Raw genomic sequence first — 18,598 nt, 5'->3', positions numbered from 1 at the left:
CCTGTGTATCTCCAACCATAAAATCTCATCATTCAAGTAGCATAATATCCCCTTAGCTGCTCAGTGTATTCATTTCCTGCTTGTTCACCATATGAAAAGTGGATTGCAATCCTGATGTATACTCATGACACACTTTCTTCCATTCATAGCATTAAAATCTACTCATTTGATTTGCACTTATGTATAGAGTCCTTAATGACAGAACCTCTTTCTGTATTCTTCTCTTGCACTTGGCTTGCAAGATAGGGTTGTGCCACTATAGAATTACATGGTGTAAACAGCCTGCTACCATATATGCACTATATAAAAAATAAGTAAATAACCATATCTTCTAATTTCACGTTTCTCCCCAGTTCAAGCTCTTATTACAAGACAAAGTTGCAAAGAAATAAGGCACACATAAATTCATAAAAATATTATGTAGAAACTAAGAATAATGAGAAATATTTGACTGCAACAGAGCCAAATTTTGTAGAGGTAAAGAAGGCACTATCAGCCAGAGAACAGGCCAGCTATATATCAGGTCCAACAGAAAAAGCTGTCAATAACCATAAAAACAGTTGCTCAAACATTAAACCAAATTTACATCCTGAAGACTCTGGTACAAACATATGAACTTTGTTTTCATGCAACCATGCTCACAGCTTTGGCTTGTTAGGCATCTCTAGAGCTGTTTTATTATCAGCTGCAGGTTTTGATTGGCACATATGGTTTAGGGGCTTTTTGAAGCCTGGGGGCAGGTGCTGCAAACCATGGCAGAGCTCTCCAGAAGCCCACTTCTCTCTTGCAATTAATGTAACTGCCCTCAGTGTTTTAGGTCAGATGTCCTGAGTGAAATCAGAACAGTAAAAATTTTTATCTCTTCACAAGGAACAATGATAATAAGGCAAGAAATTAAGTCTATTAATTCTACAAATACTGGTATCACCAAGCACATGATGCAATTGCTCTTTAAAGATCTGTCACTTTTGTCTATATTAAGTGGGAGAAAAGTCACCCTTGCTTGCCAAAAACATTCACATTTTTGAAATTATTATATATTTCTTCTCAGGAATTGGGAAGCTGTCAGAATCCACAGCACAACAGGTAGAACAGCCTATACAGTCTAGTGTCCTGCTCTGACCTGGACAGAGAGCACATCCCTAGGGCAACACTGCTGGTTTCGCTGTACACAAGAGACGAACTTCAACTAACTCTAAACTACAGAAAACCAGCCCTATTGCAACTGTGTAAAGCATCCTGGATTTGCTTTTTCCCCCCCTCCTTGTCATGGTACAGCCATGGATCTCTTATTAGTGTGATGGAGTCAAACTCCTTCCACCCTCTGCAGAACAGTAATTGACAACAACCTCCAGAGCAAGGCAGCAGGCTGGGGCAAATTAATTCTGCCTGCAAAGGTGCTGCTCATTTGTAGGAAGAAAAAAAGAAAATAAACCAAAACCGAATAAACTAACACACACACACCCCCCCAAAAACATAGGCGAGTAGGCTAGTTTCCTCCTTTCATAAAAATTTAAACTTGCATTATGTAAAAATGCAAACTTGATTTACAGTAAATTTCTGGGACATAGAATGAGGACTGGAGTGAGTCCTCTTGCAAGGTGCAATCTCCTGTTGTTACACATTAATGTAATGGATAATTAAGGATTAACATACACAAAAGCCTATTGTTCCTGACCTGTGATCAGCCATAGTCACCTGGCAGTGAAAATTGCTTCTGGAGAAAATGTAATGATGTCAGTTAGATTTTAAAGGGCCAGGGTGCTGGGTGTGCCTCCAGGAGTGTTCCACACCGGACCAGGTGTGTGTTTCCAGCCGTGTAACCATCTGCACTTGTTGCACTTGGGCTCACACCAGGATCAGCTGGGCATGAGCCAACTGCATCCCTGGGATGGTGCTGAGCAATCCACTGGGGATGCTCAGCCTGCTGGACCAGACCTGAGCTGGTCTGGGACATTCCCCTCCCACACAGGCACCCAGGCCTCAGCACTCGCTGTTTCACCCTCTACAGCCATTTAACTCCTTGGAACAGACAGAGACTTTGGTTTACTCAAATGGGGTTTGGTTAGGCAATCACTCAGACTACTGAGCAGCTGCACGAAAAAGTTTTCTAAAATCAGCAAGGCTTCTTTGTGACTCACTCCTCACCATCCCAGTGCTAACAGTCCTTATTTGGTTGTGCACTTTTTAACGGTTGGATTGCTTTTTAATGGTGCCAAAGTCAAAATCCACCATGTTGGAAAACTCAATGTAACGTGATTTGTGGGACACAGAGGCTGCAAGTCTGTGCAAGGAAGGAAATTTTTGGTGGAAGAGAACCTCAGTGATATAACCAGTTTTACCAATAAAGTGATGTTATTGTCTTTTTACTCAGTTACTGGAAACTAGACAGGGCAACAGAAAAGGACCCGTCCCACACCTGAAGTGGTGAGCAGCAAACAGCTTCCAGACATGAATCAGTGCTGGGAATCAGGAATCATTTGAATAGTGACAATAGCATGATGAAACCTGAAAACTTCCAGGGAAATGGTGTACAAATTTTTTCACTTGTGTTCACATACATCTGGTTGTGGTCTTTTGCAATTCTCATGGCTGAATCTCAGTTCCAATACACATGAGATAAATCAAACTTCTGCACTGATCTTATATTGACTACATCAAATTCAATCTCTAATTCAATCTTCTATACCAGAGTATAACACCACGGAGGTAAGCCTGTAATTCCTCTGGAATTGCTTTACTGCATGTCAATTTGCAATGAAATCTTGTATCAACTCTTTGGTATTTCAGGGCCATTGAATTTTTGTATAGAAGTAAGATTTTTCAAATCAGACTAAAAGCAAAATTTTGGTTGATGTCATCTATACTCCCAGTACATTTTCCAAAGACTTATACAAGTCTATGAGGCTCAGCACATGTCAAGTTCTGCAGTGTCTATCCTGTCTCTCAAACCCTGTTCTCCACAATCACCAAAGCCCAAACTCACCATGCTGTCCCAGCACGTACAGACCCTTGCAGATCATCAGGATGAGTCAGGAGGAGCTGCGGACATCGGCTGCTCCTCAGTTTGGGTTACAGTCAGTGTGGACAGGTCGAGCCCAGCATGCCTCCCATGCTGCCACAGCTTCTCTGCCTGTCCTTGCAGACAGAGAAGACCACTACAAGCTCAGTCTGTTTTAGGTGGGACTCTGCAGCTCATTCACAGGGTTCTGCTGCAGGATTACAGGCAGTCTGAGGTTGCCTTAGTGGAAATGTTAAGTTAGGGGGTTCCTACACAAAGTAATATGGTTTTGTCAAGCCAAGATGTAGACAGTGTTCTAGTTTACATCTTGTTTCAGTTATTGAAAGTATTGAGACAGACATACAAATGGATGGGGCTAGCCAACTACAAAAAGTGAATTCATGAATGAAAGATGACTACGGGAGGTTATGTAACATTTCCTACCCAGGAAGGTTTCAAATCACGCTGCAGTGAAGTGCAGCTGGCTGACTTCTGGCCCTCTTCCCTTCCCCATGTCCTGTGCATTACTTCTGGAAGACAGAATGACTGCATACAGCTAAAGGTTATGACTTCTACTTAAATGGAGTAAATTCAATTATTATGTAGACATTTTTGAGAGATCCACATGTCTGTTAGCTGGAGGAAAGAGACTCCTTATCATTGACCAAAGGATAAAACAAATCAAAGAATTGAGGGTGCCTGAAGGTCACACAGGTAGGTTACACTTACAGGAAAGCTATTTCCATTGTGGTTTGTTGCTCAAGATTATTATTGTAAAGACTTATCTCTATACTTGCATCTTTTCCCACCAGATGTCCCAATTAAATTGTTGTAAATACAAAGTAATTAGAGAAACAAAGCAAAGCAATTCTAGACACTGTGAGAAGATGGTAAATCCACAAGTTGAGATGTGTTAAGTTTGATTGCTTAACTATTAGTGACATAGATGTGCTAGTTGTCATCACATTGTTTGTGCTGAATCTGAACATCTAATCCCTTCCTCAGGCCTTTCCTTCCCTAAAGCAGTGGGATCTTGCTGAGAAATATCTCAATGATGCTTGATCCAGCCAAACAGGAGAGAAGAACTGGTTTGTCTTTCTCCTGAGATGAGCTGACGCAACGCCGAGGGGCCCTGGCTTGACCTTGGTGCTCAGGCAGGAATGACTGGAGGGTTTTACCATCAAACAGCATGAAAAAATGATACACAGCCCTGTATCACAGGTGCCAAGGTACTCCTTTGCAGAGAGACACCTTGGGTAAAATCTATGGAAACGGACTGCAGAAGCTAGGAAGATTCTGAATCAGATTGCGCCTCGCAGGACTTAGCTTCAGAAATTGCAATGCAGAAAACAAAACATTTTTGCTCTGCAAAGATATTTGCCATGTTTGAATTTTATTTTTAGTTAGTCAAATCGAATAACCAGATAACAGAACAAAACCAATCATGTGTCCTGCAGATCCTAAGAAAACAGGTCTATCCTGTTTGGTAGGACTTTAAATACAATATTGCATAATTCACAAGTGAACCAAACGAAACATTTCTCAGGAATTTTTGGCAATACTTTTTTGCTTGATATTCACTATAGGGGTAGAAACCAGCCAACATCTAATCACCCATGCAGCCACTTGCTTGCTCCCCATGCACAGCGGGAGGGATTAGGAAGTGCAGATAGTTTAATAAATGAAAGGATGAGGTGGCAGTGGAGGGAAGTGCTGCACAGGCTCAGCACCTGCTGCAAACAGATTGATGTCCAACCAGCCTCCAGGCAATAACCACCTTGGAAGACAACCCTCACTCCACCTCCTTCTTATGCTAGCTCAGTTTTATTGATGAACATGACATTATATCATATGGAATATTCCTTTGGAGAACTCAGGTGAATTGTCCTTGATGTGCCCCTTCCCAGCCACTTTTCCACCCAGCCTCTTCCATACAGTGTGAGAGCTAAGTGTGAGCAGAGAAAGTCATCACATTGTGGGAACACCCTTCACCAATACCCAGAGCATGGGGGTAGAGCACTATACATGCTGCTATTAATAAATTTAATCTATCCCAGATAGATCCATAACACCAATAAAGATTTTTGAACACTTCTTGACTTCTATGAACTCTTGTCTGCATTCAGATTGGGCAGAATTCAGCTGTGCCTTCTGCCCAAGTCAAATGACCAAGACAGTGATCATTCACTACTGAATCATTCATTTCTACTTCACTTTTTCATCCTAATCATGCTCAAAGGAGACTCTGGTATAACTTTATACTGAAGTATTTTTCTCTATAACTCAAAAGATCTGGTGTCTATCAATGAGTTCCACATAGGACAAAGTTTTATGCAGCATTCTTGATCACAGCAGGGTTACTATCCTCAAAAATGTGACTCAAAAAAAAGTATAAACTTTTCCATGGCAATGTTGTAAGTCTTCTTAATGGAATTTACAGCAATTTCTATTATTAAATATCTCTACAGTATTACTTTGGATCTCCTTGACCTTTGTTTACACAGGTCATACACTCCAACACAGACAGGTTCTCTGCTGAATACAAGTCACACGACTATGATGTTTGTGCAGGAAATTATTTTTCCTGACCCATAATATTTTTTATTATTCAAGACCAAGACAAAGCAATAAAGTCTGCAAAATTCACACAGCTAAATCTAAAGAAACAGAATCTGTTCTTTTTTGATTTTCATTTTGAATTTCCATTTCCATTGAAGCCTAAAGTTCTTCAAAATCTTCTCACTTTTTTGAGAAAAAAAATACTAGAGATGGCAAACTTCCAGCAGAAAATTAAATACAGCATAGAGCTTGTCCTTTTTCATCAGGCTTTTGTGTTTAAACTCTCCTTTTTAGTTTTGCCCATAGCCCAGTCAAAGATATATGTAAGTTGCTCAACAGTCCATCAGCTCCCAAGCCCTCAGATTCCTCTTGTGTCTGTGAGGAAATAATCAGTCCCACACACTGGAGTCATGGAGTTCAAAGTGTTTTAAACACATCCTCATCTCCTGCAACCCAGGACCTGGTCCAGATCCAACTTTATTAACACAGTCATACATAAAGGGAGCTGTTGAGGAAGAAGGAGGTGAACCTACTCCTAGCAATAAAATGTTTAGATTTTTTTAATCAAGCCTAAACATTTGGACATGGATTGATTTTCTGTAAGGTACAAAAACACACAGAAATGATCACGTCAGTAACTAGGCTGTTTTCAATAATAGGTGACAGCGTCATTCCTTTAGCAGCTGTTTCAGACATTACTGTGTACTGCAGTCCTCTCCTGCATAATTCAGCTGTGTGAGGTATAGATCATCTTTCTCTGAAATGAAATTCTTTCTGGTCATCAGTCAGAAGTACATTGGATACAAGCTAATAACCCACAAACACTTCCATACACATTAAGCTATAGCCATAAAGAGCTCTCAGAGTATGAGAAATATCAACCTTATTTTCCTATTTATGCACATTTCCTTTCAGATTAGAGGTAATATGGTCACAAAACTGCACACCCTGAGATAAAAATCATAAATCAGTCTGTGGACTGGTGTTTCCAGGCCCCAAAGCTATCCAGTGGAATTTAGCAGAGTGAAGCTGGGACCAGTGTTGGTATCAGAGGGCTAGGGAGGTTACAGCTGCCCTGCTCTGTCAGTGCTTCATGCAGCTTTCTCAGGTTGCACTGGTACAGCAGGAGGTCTAATATAGCTCCATATTTCTTAGGGAAAGCTCCTCTCTTACCCCTGAGAGGTTTCACCTACTCTTGCAAGCTGTATTCTCTAAGAAGTTCTCAAATGTGAAGAGATTCTTCTGATAGGGCATCCCATTTCGAAGGAAAGGGACAAAGGCACCTGATGTTCTCCTAGTTCTATAGGGTGCTTTTAAAGAGCTGTCTCCTGAACTGCAGGAGCCTCTGCAAGTTTACTTAAGTGGGCAGTGCTGTAATGTCAGTGGTTTCAGTGAGACACTGCTTGCACCCATCTCCTCTCTGCCTCTACAAAGACTGATACAGGCAGTCAGCCAAAAGGCTCTTGCAAAATGCCTTTGTGTATAAGGAACATGGGAAAAGCAGTCTGAAGTGATTACACAGTAACTGTACCGATAAAGTTACAGAAAGTGAATTTCCCTATGACCCTGTGGTTTCACTACTGGAATAATATGAAAAGAGAGAGACAAAGCTGGCTGCTAGCTGTGACGTGACATCAACAGGGAAGTTACAGGAAAGATTTGTTTAAGGTGATTTCATTTACTTCTTAAAGCATTGATGACATTACACTAACAGAACCAAAAAGTGAGTCACATGTGTAATTGCTGCTTGGAGCTATCAGGATCTATATAAGGGTTTTAGCTCTGGTCTTTGGAGACAGAAAGTCAAACTCTTTCTGCTGCAGCAAGGCTCCTCATCAAGATGGGCACCATGCACTACCTCCTGCTTTGTGCTCTCATCTTCCTGCCTGAGACTCCTGCTTTTCCACTGCAACCAAGACCAGAACCATGGAGCATCATAGACCTTGAGAAAGTAAAGGTATGTTACATTGGGGGAAACAAAACTACATTATGAATAATCTGATTTTGATTCAATTTCTACATTCCTTTCCTACCTGTCTGTATTATCCTTGTCTTACATTACAACAACGGTTTTTGCAGACGTGATATAAAACAGTTTAAACTTGCTGACTAGCTTAAACCTCTTAAGGCTCACTTTAAAAAGAGACCAAGTTACAACTGGTAAATAAAGGGGAGCATTTTACAAATAAGTCCAAAATTTTATGTGTACTGTTTTAGAAGGCTGTAGATTTGAATGCTCAGTAAATTGTGGTAACTTGACAGGATTTCTTACTTACAGTGTCTCATTGCTGTTACAATTCTTTTTATATATGCTGATCTCTACTACTGAGAGAGTAGAATTTGGTAAATTGAAATGGAAAGACACAAATAAAATTAGAAATGGATGATGCAGAATGATGAAACAATTCAAACAAATGTAAAATGCAATTACCAAAATATCACAGATATATGTATTAATCTTTATTTTCCCTCTCTTCTTCCAGAGATATCTTGATAAATTCTTTCCAATTTTGTCAAAAACACAAAACCTAAGCATAGAAGAAAGGATTAAAGAAATGCAGAAGTTTTTCCACCTGACTGTAACTGGCAAACTAGACAAAGAAACAGAAGGAATAATGACAATGCCCAGATGTGGTATGCCTGATGTAGCAGAATACCAAACATTTCCTGGAACTCCAAGATGGAAAAAGACACATTTAACTTACAAGTAAGTGATATCTCAGGTTTTCTGGGGAAGGGGATTGCTCTGTATTTGACTAGGTGGGTTTCCTTCACAGCCTGAATGAAATTAACCTGTTTTTCTTTCCTGACAGGATTCTCAGTTATACCCAGGACCTACCCAAACGGAAAGTGGATGATGCAATTAGAAGGGCCTTGATGGTATGGAGTGATGTGACTCCACTGCAATTCCAAAGAGCTGACAAGGGCACAGCAGACATTGAGATTAAATTTGCACGTCGTGGTGAGAATACCTGTCCTTTTTAACATACAATGCCATGTTTCTGAACTGTCCTTTTTAACATACAATGCTCCATATGTTACTGAAAGCATGTATTTTTATAGCCATAGCTTTAAGAAAGAACAAAGAGTTGGGAATTAAATCAGTCTCCACAAATTTTATCTACTTTATATCATGCCACCAACTTTCTATGCCATTCTTCAATTTTACTCCTATAAGAGAGTTAGAAAAATCCTTTCAGAGTCACAGCTGTGAAATGAAGGGAGAATCTGGCCCCAGAATGAGACATGTAAACGTAGAGGTTCAAGGTGTTTTTGCCTTGATAAAATGTGCAAAATACTAAGAAGAGCTCTGTAGAGCAAATCAAAGGGTTCTGAAGATCCAGCCTCCATAGGCTGCATTCAAGCAGCTTAAGGCAGGTTTACTTAGGCCTAGACCTAGCCTGGCTCCTAGAATAAGTACCCTTTGGCAGCTGGGGTGCATTTTTTTTTGGCCATAGAAGGTCTCTTCTGGTTGATTTGTTTCCAGAAGGAATTACCATGTTGCACCCCAAGATTGCACCAAGGTGCAGCAGCCAAATCATGGTAAGTGGGGTGAACAGAAGTCACTTCAGAAATCCATCTGTGATCTGGAGTAGTCTATGGACGTAGCTCTGCCTTGAACATGTGCCTGGCATGTAAACTGACAGCTTAGACTAACTAAATGCCTACTTTAAGATTGTCTGGCTTGCTCTCTAGATCCATTGACAATATTCACTAAAGCTCCATTGACTGGTAGTGCAGATCAGCACGTGGCCTGCAAGCAGATGAGCACAGAAATGTCCAAAGCCTGTGTGTCGCTGATGGCAAGAACATTAGGGTGCCATAAATAGGTGACCTCATGTCCCAGTCAAAGGCAGAACTGATACTTCAAGCTGGAATGGGTTTTAATTCCATGTCACACACTAGGATTAAGTCTCTACTGCCTGTGTTAGTCATGCACTAAGGGCCATCCACATGGTCTGGGAGAAAGGACACAGGATGGCATCTCATTTCCCAACTACTCCTCAGTAAATTCAGAGACTCACTAGGAGGGAGAGGGAAATTTTCCCAGTTGGTTCAACTCTGATCCAGCTCTTGCACTTGAGGTAGGAAACAGCAATATTCCACCTGCACTATGACAGAAGTAGATAACAGACCAGACCTCAAGGCTGGGAATAAATTACTTTATCTCTACAGAAACATGGTTAACTATACAAAATCACCATCCACACTAAAATCAGTGCAAGTGAGAATGTCTACAGCTAATATTGTCCAGCACTTTTCAATATGAAACACATTTAGATATTAATAACAGTGTTGTCAAGCATTAAGTATTTAGTCTGAAATCATCCCTGATTGCAGCCTCAGGATCACACTTCTGACAAAAACTCAGGGAAAAAATATTCAGCTCTTCCTGAAACATGCAGCAGACCAAACTATCAAATACAAGATTTGAACTTAAGTCAGGAATTTGGAGAGTGTTTCCCTAAGCCTCACTTCTCATTTTCACAACCTTGCTGCCATTGTAAGATGTTTTTAAGGATTGTCAGCCAGCAAAACTACCACAAACCAACAGCATGCTTCTACTTGCTGAAGTTAAATATGACAACTGATCTCATCTGATGACATTGATTTATTTCAAATGCAGAGCATGGTGATGGATCTCCTTTTGATGGAAGAGGTGGCACACTGGCCCATGCATTCGCACCTGGAGATGGGATTGGTGGAGATGCTCATTTTGATGATGATGAAAAATGGTCAGATGTCAATCAAGGTAAATCTCACATGTGTAGATGAAAGGGAAAGGCAAATATTGTACATGTTGGAAGAACACAGCCACAGGAACTTGTCACAGACATGTTTTATGAAAAATCCTTTCCTTAGGATTTTTTCTCCTGAGAAGCTGAGAGGCCTCAGGAACAAAATGTAAACAATGGTTATCTGCTGCTGTGGAATGCAACAGGTGGATCTGTGATTGGTCTCATGTGGTTGTTTCTAATTAATGGCCAATCACAGTCCAGCTGTCTGGATTGTCTCAGTTCACAAACCTTTGTTATCATTCCTTTTCTATTCTTAGCTAGCCTTCTGATGAAATCCTTTCTTCTAGTCTTTTAGTATAGCTTTAATATAATATATATCATAAAATAATAAATCAAGCCTTCTGAAACATGGAGTCAACATTCTCGTCTCTTCCCTCATCCTAAGACGCCTGCAAACACCATCACAGGAACTCTTTCCATTCCTCTTCATCCTTGAGTGCTACTTCAGTACTAACATTTCTATCCTTTTCAACTACCATTATAACTACTAGGGCTTTGTTACCATGAGCACCTACATAATGCCTGTTCTGTCCATCATTTAAAGCACTTTTTGCAGGCTAAACAAGGACTGTGAGCCCTTATTTCCTACATAAATTGTGAACAGGTAAATTGACTTGCTTCTAGGAATGCGGTCGACCAAAAGCAGCGTCCAAAAGAGCCTCGGTGTCTCTAGATGCATATGCAAGGAATCAGTAGATTTTTTATAAAATATTACAGTAATAAAAGGAAGCTCAGCAATAATGGATCAGAAGCCTGGGGTTTCATTTCAAGATGGATCGAAAGATACAAATTCTCCTACACTTTCAATTAATTGAATTTCAAAAAGAAATGCCATACCTTTAATATCCATTTATGCGCTTCTATTTTGCAGATGTCAATTTGTTCCTCGTTGCTGCTCATGAATTTGGCCATTCTTTGGGACTTGCTCACTCCAATGTCCGTGGAGCTCTGATGTACCCTCTCTACTCATATCAGAACCCACAAACCTTCAGACTTCCAGCAGATGACAGGAGAGGAATTCAGAAGTTATATGGTAAACCATGATGAAATTTGATTTTCAAGACAAAAACCTACTGGGGTACAGCCTTCACTCCCCCTGATTGCAAGGGCCTCATCATGTTACCAAAAAGAAAGAAAGTGAACAGACTTGGGAAAAATCAACTCCTGCTTACTCTGTCCACTCACTATGTTGCCTCTGTAGCCTGCTCCCACTGCAACCCAGAGGTGACAAAGCAGCAGTGCATGGCCTGCTGCTCTGTCCTCCCACACTCCTGCGTTCTGCCAAGCATTCCTATGGCCTTTGCTCTGCAAATGAGCTCCTCTAGTGAGTGGTGCTCCTGGCAGGAAAGGAGAAGTACTGTGCCACTCACCAAGTTCAGTAAAGGCAGAAACTCCTCAGCAACAGGGGAACATAACTAGAATTGACCCCACAGGACAGAATTTGTCAGGTTTGCTTTTCTTTAGGCACCACCCTTTCTCAGGGCATGCTAAAGGAACACTAGGAAGAAAACAGTTGTCTGCATTGACAATTTTCAGTAGGTCTCTATGCTTTTTGCTTCTTTTCCACAGGGAAAAAGCCATCAAACTCTTGAAGAAAGTGCTTAACGAAGAGCAAAGAATTCACATCTCGTTGTTTTGGTCTTCCAAAACACTTTTAATCCTCCGGTTAATTAAGATGGTAAACTCCTGGGCTGCACTTTCTCTCCCTGAATTTTTATGTTGATTTATTTGCACTTTACACTATTTCACCTAACAAAAATAATAATTAAAAAATGTATACTCTGTTTTCTAGGGTTTTCTTTTTTCTTCTGGCATTTCACTGAGGCATTAAGTTACTCCTGCATGCATGACGGACAGTCATACAATATCTTCGTTAATAGGGTTATAGGCACCTAAGGGGCCCGTGTGCGTCAACTGATGTCAGAACAGAACAGGGTTCGTTCTTACATCAGTGCCTTGCTTTAAATTCCCATGCATGTCCTGCCACTTCACAGTATTGACTCCTCAGAATCAGTGTGCTTCCCATACAGCTCACACATAGAGGAGGTCTCCACAGTGCTTCCTTCAGTCTGGCCTGGGACATTTTCTCAAAGGGAATAGTTTTTCATTATCATGTCCTCCCTGGCTTTCCAGAGAAGCAGTGGACTGGGATTCCCATTGTCCTCTGTGATAGTCAAGCTCCCTTGGGTATTTTTAAATTTATTAAAAAAAAAAAAAAAAGAAACAAGGAATAAACACCACAGGGATTCTCCCAAGGACATTCAAAATCTTCCAAATACGCAAGGTAGAAGATGTATTTATTAATAGTTTCCGACAGATGGCTCCCTGTGCACAGACATGAGGAGCACAAACACCAGATCAGTGTCACTGCCAGCATCTTCCCTGTCTCCTAAACCAGTGTTACCCAGTACAAGGAACGACCTTAAGCCAGCCCCCAGAGGTGACACAGCACAGCAGGGAACGTGGTGCTTACACAGCGCAACTCGGAGAGCAAATAGATCAACACTCTGACCAGTGACTATTTAACTAATACTGTGGATACTTATAACAAACTTGGTTTAACATGCTCTGGTCAGATCTGCTGCTATCTCTGCCTCCTGTAGTTGCCAAAAAGGACTGACAGTGTTCAACCCAACAGGTAACCAAACATCACACTCACTATGCACCCCTCAGTGGGATGGGGAGATAAATGCTGAAAAAAAGGTAAAATAAAGGGGTGGAGACAAAGGCAATTCAATAAGACAGAAAACGAAGCAGAAATAACAAGAAACAACAGACACAAGAGGAAGAATGAAGAAAGAATATGAAGAAGGGAATAAGAGCTCAGAAAAATAAAATTAATTATATCAGCAGCCTTAGCAATGCATATTAAGAACACATATTAACGCATATTAATGCATATTAAGAACACATAAATGTTCACAGATACGTGATGGGAAAGACCAGAGGAGCGACAAAAAGTGTAAGTATGCCCTGCCCCAGTGATGTCCTCTTGAATTTTTCTTCACAGTGTTAACTGAAAATGTAATCCCAAATCTTTAATCATCAAATTTAAAGCATATTAATATATATTTTTATTTTTTGCTTTTTATAAAATTACATCTTCAACAAAATCTGCCTTAGACAGGATGCTCTTCATGGCATCATTATGATGTTTTCAGTCTCAAAAATGCTGCCATGAAGTAGCACCATTGACATCAATGGAATTATTTGGGATTCATCTATTAGAGTAAAAATGTTAGCAAAGCACTAAAGAAAATATTATCTGGTTTGGCTATTTTTACACCAGGAGCCACCACAAGCCAGAGAGCTACAGGTAATCACTCTTCGTTGGACAAGGCTGAGGAAAATTATTAAGGGGTGAAAATTGTTACTGTTTTCTGTCAGCCCTGAAGTGTACAGACAATAAAACAAAAATTATAGAGAGAAGCAGCAGGCTGCTCAGGTATATAGAAAAATATGGAAGTCTATCCATATCAGGAAAAGAGAAAACATTAGAGGTCTTCTACTTGGCCACATGAAATGATCTGACAGAGCTGCTGTACTGTGGGCAGTGAGAGAGTCACTATTTCTTGAATCTCAAAAAGCAACACACTCCCAATTAAATGCTATGGAAGATTTTAAAAGAAGGAGGTACATTTTTACACAGCAAGCAATTCAGTTATGGAATTCATTAACACAGAGTATTCAATGACAGTGGTGACCCAAATTCATAAATGGAATTTGGAAGGTTTAGATACATTTTTTGTAGCATAACAGCTACTAAGCATGAGGGGATGGTGGGAAGTAGAGTCTCACTGTTTTGCTGAATAACAAAGGTAGGATCCATCTAAATTGACCCAGTTGTGCTAACATTGCAAGTCTTTCTACAGGGAAAAGGAAGCACCTTGTCTACAAAGGCTGGTTAAGGAGTGCATCGAACATTTCAGTGACTGTCTCACATTAGAAGATCACATGGATCTACTTATGTACCAAGATTTCAAGTTCTTTTCTTGGAAATCACTTGGGACAGAACCACTGTCCCAACAGCAAGGCACACCACCCTGTTCTAAAGGCCATAATGAGGCTGAAAGGGATCTGTGGTACTACTGTGGGCTTTCTCTAGATGAATTCTTGCCTCAAAGTAGAGATATCCAGGAGCTAAGTAAGGTGGTGCCAAAAAAGCAGTTTGCATTCAACACCAATAGACACAGCTCAGGCATGAGTTACAGAATACAGTATGAGTAAGCATACTCACAGGAATGCCAAGAGCATGGGAATGCCTTTCCATTAATGCTGAGCAAAAATCCTGAAGGTAAAATTGAATCTCTAATGTTAAATATCTTTTATTTTCAATTACTGGACAGCATGGTAGTGCTCGTGAATGCAGACTGCTTTAGACAATTAATTCATTCCAAGTTCAACCAGTACTCTGAAATAAATGGTTCCCCAATTAAAAATCAATTTGTGCATTACAAAAATTAGATTTGTAAAAGATCAAGAATAATGTTCTTGTCATTTGTGACTGGACATAGGATCAGGAACAGCCTGAATCAGTACTGTCTCATCTTTCCTTAAAGGGAATCAGTCTTATTATAATCATAGTATTTATGCCTAACAGAGCCTTTCTTTCTCAGGATGGTTACAACTCACAGCAGTTAAGGATGAAAGGGAAAAGTATTGCAAAATACACTAAAAGATTTCCTAGTGTTACTTTAATGCTTCCAATGTTGCTCTAATTTTGAATATTTGGGGGCATATGCAGTATGAACTGACATTGCTTTGAAGTAGAAAAGTATATAATAATGGTGCTGTTGTTGGTAATTTGGCTTAGCAGAGACATTTTTGCCTCAAAGTTCTTGCAATATTTTCTAGGGGTTCCAAATATGGATGGAAAGAACAGTAGAAGAGGTGGGAAAGAATTATAATGAGCTGAATTTAACTTTTTCTCTCTGGTTGTGTTATTTTCTTCATTCCTACCTTCATTGCCAGAAATAGGAATGAGGATTGATTCTTTGCATAAAAATATTAAGACTTTTACCCCCTGGGAGCAAAAAATTAGGTAATAATTTGAGAAGAAGTCAAAATGCTGGCACTACTCTAATATTGGCACAATATTCTTTTAAGTGTGCCTTAACTTTGTAAATAAAACAAAACCACTAAGAGATAATTGAGATAATTTTCCAAAACATTAGGTGATCATCCAGTCCTTATTCAAAAATATATAATTTAAATTTAGCAGTGAATAGAATACTTTCTGATAATAAGAAATATGATCAAGGAAAAAATCACTTTTCTTATTCATGTTTGCTATGGCTATGAAGCAGAATGTTTGTATCATATCACTATCAGGCTACTTCCATAGTTCCAACACCTCAGAGTTCATACACATTGCAAACCATCATCAAAAGAGGATGGATAATTAATGGTCAGTATCTTCCAGTGAGCTCCCACAATATGATGTCTACAGTACAGAAATGTGGATGTGGGATGGTCTATACACACACCCTGTATATAAAATGAGGATTAAGATCACCTATTTGGAAGTGTCTGCCAGCTGTGCAGATCTAAGCTGCTTGCCAGATCAGCTCAATAATTTCTCCATGTTCTCTCATACAACCTTTAGGAAAGCCCATGCAAATTCCACCCCCCATTACACTGCCCATCTTCATATTCTGGTTTAACACTGGGTTTCAATAAAAAGGTGCTTAGGAATCCAGCATACCTATCACTAAATGGACTAATCCTAACCTTTGCACACTGTTATCCTGAAATTTTTATTACCCTGCTATCTCTTAGTTCTAATTTCTGTTGTAAATCTTTCAGTTGTTAGCTGTGCTTTCATCATGTTTATATGGTACCTAAAATGATTTGCCCTCTGTTCTGTTTGTTTGGCCTCCTTGTTATTACACAAGAGGAAGCAATAAAAAATAATATTCACCCCTTTCCCACAAATTAATTACATGCTAGAAGTAGTACCTTGGCACTAGTTTATTTAACAATTTAAAAAATCACCTAGCAAGAATATCAGTGTGAATACCCCAGAAGTGCCTAACACAAACACATTGATCTTAAAAGGATCCTCTGTCCAGAGTATTTTTGTCAACCTGATTGACATTCCTCCAGGCACCTGTAGCTTCTGCACTTCACATGTAAAATATTGCCACTACACCTCTGAATAAAATATATTGCAGTGCAATCTACTCATCCGTTCTGAGAATATCACAGTTTTTTCACATCTTCAATCCCATTTATTACTCATGAGATAAAGTTCTATTTTACCAAGCAAACAATGCACTGAACCCACATGAAAGTAACCAGAAGTTTTACAAATCAAGCCTTAAGTGCCTAAATGCATTATTTATTTTAAGCAGTAATTTAAAGAGTTGAAAAAGAAGCATCACCTGGTAATTTGTGCTACCAGAGAAATTCAAACTGTGAAAGTTACATTATTGCCTGTTGGCACTTCATTTCTAGGTTATGTCTATAAAGCACAGGAAAAAGTACCATCTTTGTAATTACTTCAAATTTAATTTCAGGTATCAGATGATATAAACTGTGCATTCACAAGCTGATGTGCACCATCCACAGCCACAGATGTTTCAAAGTGTACCTGCTTCAGCATTGGCCACAATCCCTTCCACAATCACTACCATAGATGCTTTGAGATATGTTCTGCTGGATGTACAGGCAACCACAGTGAGAAGTTCAGATATTTGGAAAAGCTGTCTCAAAGCACCAAGAGTTACTGATGGAAAACATTTTCTTGTGATACTGGTTTTTGCCTTCTTGAGTCCTGCAGCACATTTTTTCAGTTCAGGACCAAAGTCTGATACTTCACCCTGGCTGGTTGAGGAGAATGTGCTTTCCAGCTACATTGTGTCATTGCTACAGCATTAGCCCATGTGTGCCAGTATCCTGGTACTCAATGAGCAGTGTATCAAAACCCCAAACAAGTTTGCAGCTCATAAACTGTTAATTCCCCTAAAGGTGACCCAATCTGCAAACAAAATGATGGTCTAACCAAACTAACTCCAGTATAAATATTTCGTCTTACTTTTATGGTAGATTTGAGCAGAAACAGAAGTAAATCCTCTGGAATCTAAAACATTTACAAAATGAAGACTCATGTTGCGGCATATTGCAGGAATGACCTAGTTCACTTGCATTTTCATAGCAACAACAGACATATCTGCAGTCCTTGCTTAAATATCAGTCATAATTACTATCTGGAAAAAAGGATCAGTTAATGTGGATGAAAGCATTTTAAGACTATCAATTCTGAAAGCAAGGAACCTGCTTTTAAAAAGGATCCTATGTCTAGAGTATTTTTGTCAACTCCAAGCACCTGTAGCTTCTGCACTTCACATGTAAAATTTTGCCACTACATCTATTTGAATTAAATATATTGCAGCGCAATCTACTCATCCATTCTGAGAGTACCATAGTTCCCACTATGAAAACAAGGAATTCTATGACAGACATAATTTACAGATTTTTTCAGCTGCTAAATCACAAACTCTTGCTTTCAGAAAGAGTTTGGTCTGTGCTTTATACACCAAGACTGATTAATTTTCTCAACTGTTTTCCTCAACAGAAATAAGAACAAACAAGAACATATATATAGAAATTTCATCTTATTTCAGGATATTCAATAACATTAAAATTAAAAAATTAGGAAAAAAAGGAAAAACTTGGCAGCCCTGTAGTTGAAGTAGACTGCTCAATGCTGCTTTCCTTGCAATACACTGTCACAGAGTGCTAGGCTCTGAATTAATATAGTCTGAAGTTGAGAATTCTTTGCAGCTGATCTAGAAAGCTTAGCTATTTAAAAATAAAAACAATTACATCTTTTACAATTACATCAGCAGACACTTTTAAAGGAAGCAAAAGGACTGCAAAGGAAGCTTATTAGATAAGACTGTGAACAATGTATTGGTAGTAAAATTATATAATGATTTTTTTCAAATAGAAAACGAGAAGTCTGAATGTTAGAGACTGGGATGGTAGTGAAGATTAGATAGAATAAGCCAGGCTTGGCAGAGAAAACCTCATCTTGGGAATTTTTGAGTGCTTTAACTGTGGAGTTTAATGTAGCTGTTTTTTAAAAGAAATTTTGTAATTTTCTGGGCCTTCCATCAGCCCTGGCTCCCCCAGTGCTGAGGTGGCTGGGTCACAGTGGGCAGAATGTTGGTAAGGGCCATGAGCCATGTCTTTGGGTCAATGGGATAAAGCAGGAGGCAGAGTTCAACCTGTGGCA

At 39.5% G+C, this 18,598-nt stretch overlaps 1 protein-coding gene across 1 annotated transcript; it reads left to right on the top strand.

The window, feature by feature from the left end:
- The first annotated feature begins 7,409 nt into the window (after positions 1–7,409).
- MMP7 (matrix metallopeptidase 7) lies at positions 7,410–11,951 on the top strand. The gene is made up of 6 exons (XM_066570745.1): positions 7,410–7,517; positions 8,044–8,267; positions 8,374–8,522; positions 10,188–10,313; positions 11,231–11,392; positions 11,929–11,951. The coding sequence occupies exons 1-6, from the start codon at positions 7,410–7,412 to the stop codon at positions 11,949–11,951; spliced, it is 792 nt and encodes a 263-aa protein (XP_066426842.1).
- Positions 11,952–18,598: the final 6,647 nt, after the last annotated feature.

The sequence above is a fragment of the Molothrus aeneus genome, chromosome 2, assembly GCF_037042795.1.
Source record: "Molothrus aeneus isolate 106 chromosome 2, BPBGC_Maene_1.0, whole genome shotgun sequence".
NCBI classification, from domain to species: domain Eukaryota; kingdom Metazoa; phylum Chordata; class Aves; order Passeriformes; family Icteridae; genus Molothrus; species Molothrus aeneus.
Note: the sequence above shows the minus strand (reverse complement) of the source record. Positions and strands in the feature narration are given on the sequence as shown.

Coding starts and splice junctions, on each gene's coding strand:
- MMP7 (XM_066570745.1), top strand. CDS start 7,410: ATGCACTACCTCCTGCTTTGTGCTCTCATCTTCCTGCCTGAGACTCCT. Junction 8,523..10,187: donor GATTAAATTTGCACGTCGTG/GTGAGAATACCT, acceptor TTTCAAATGCAG/AGCATGGTGATGGATCTCCT. Junction 11,393..11,928: donor AGGAATTCAGAAGTTATATG/GTAAACCATGAT, acceptor TCTTTTCCACAG/GGAAAAAGCCATCAAACTCT.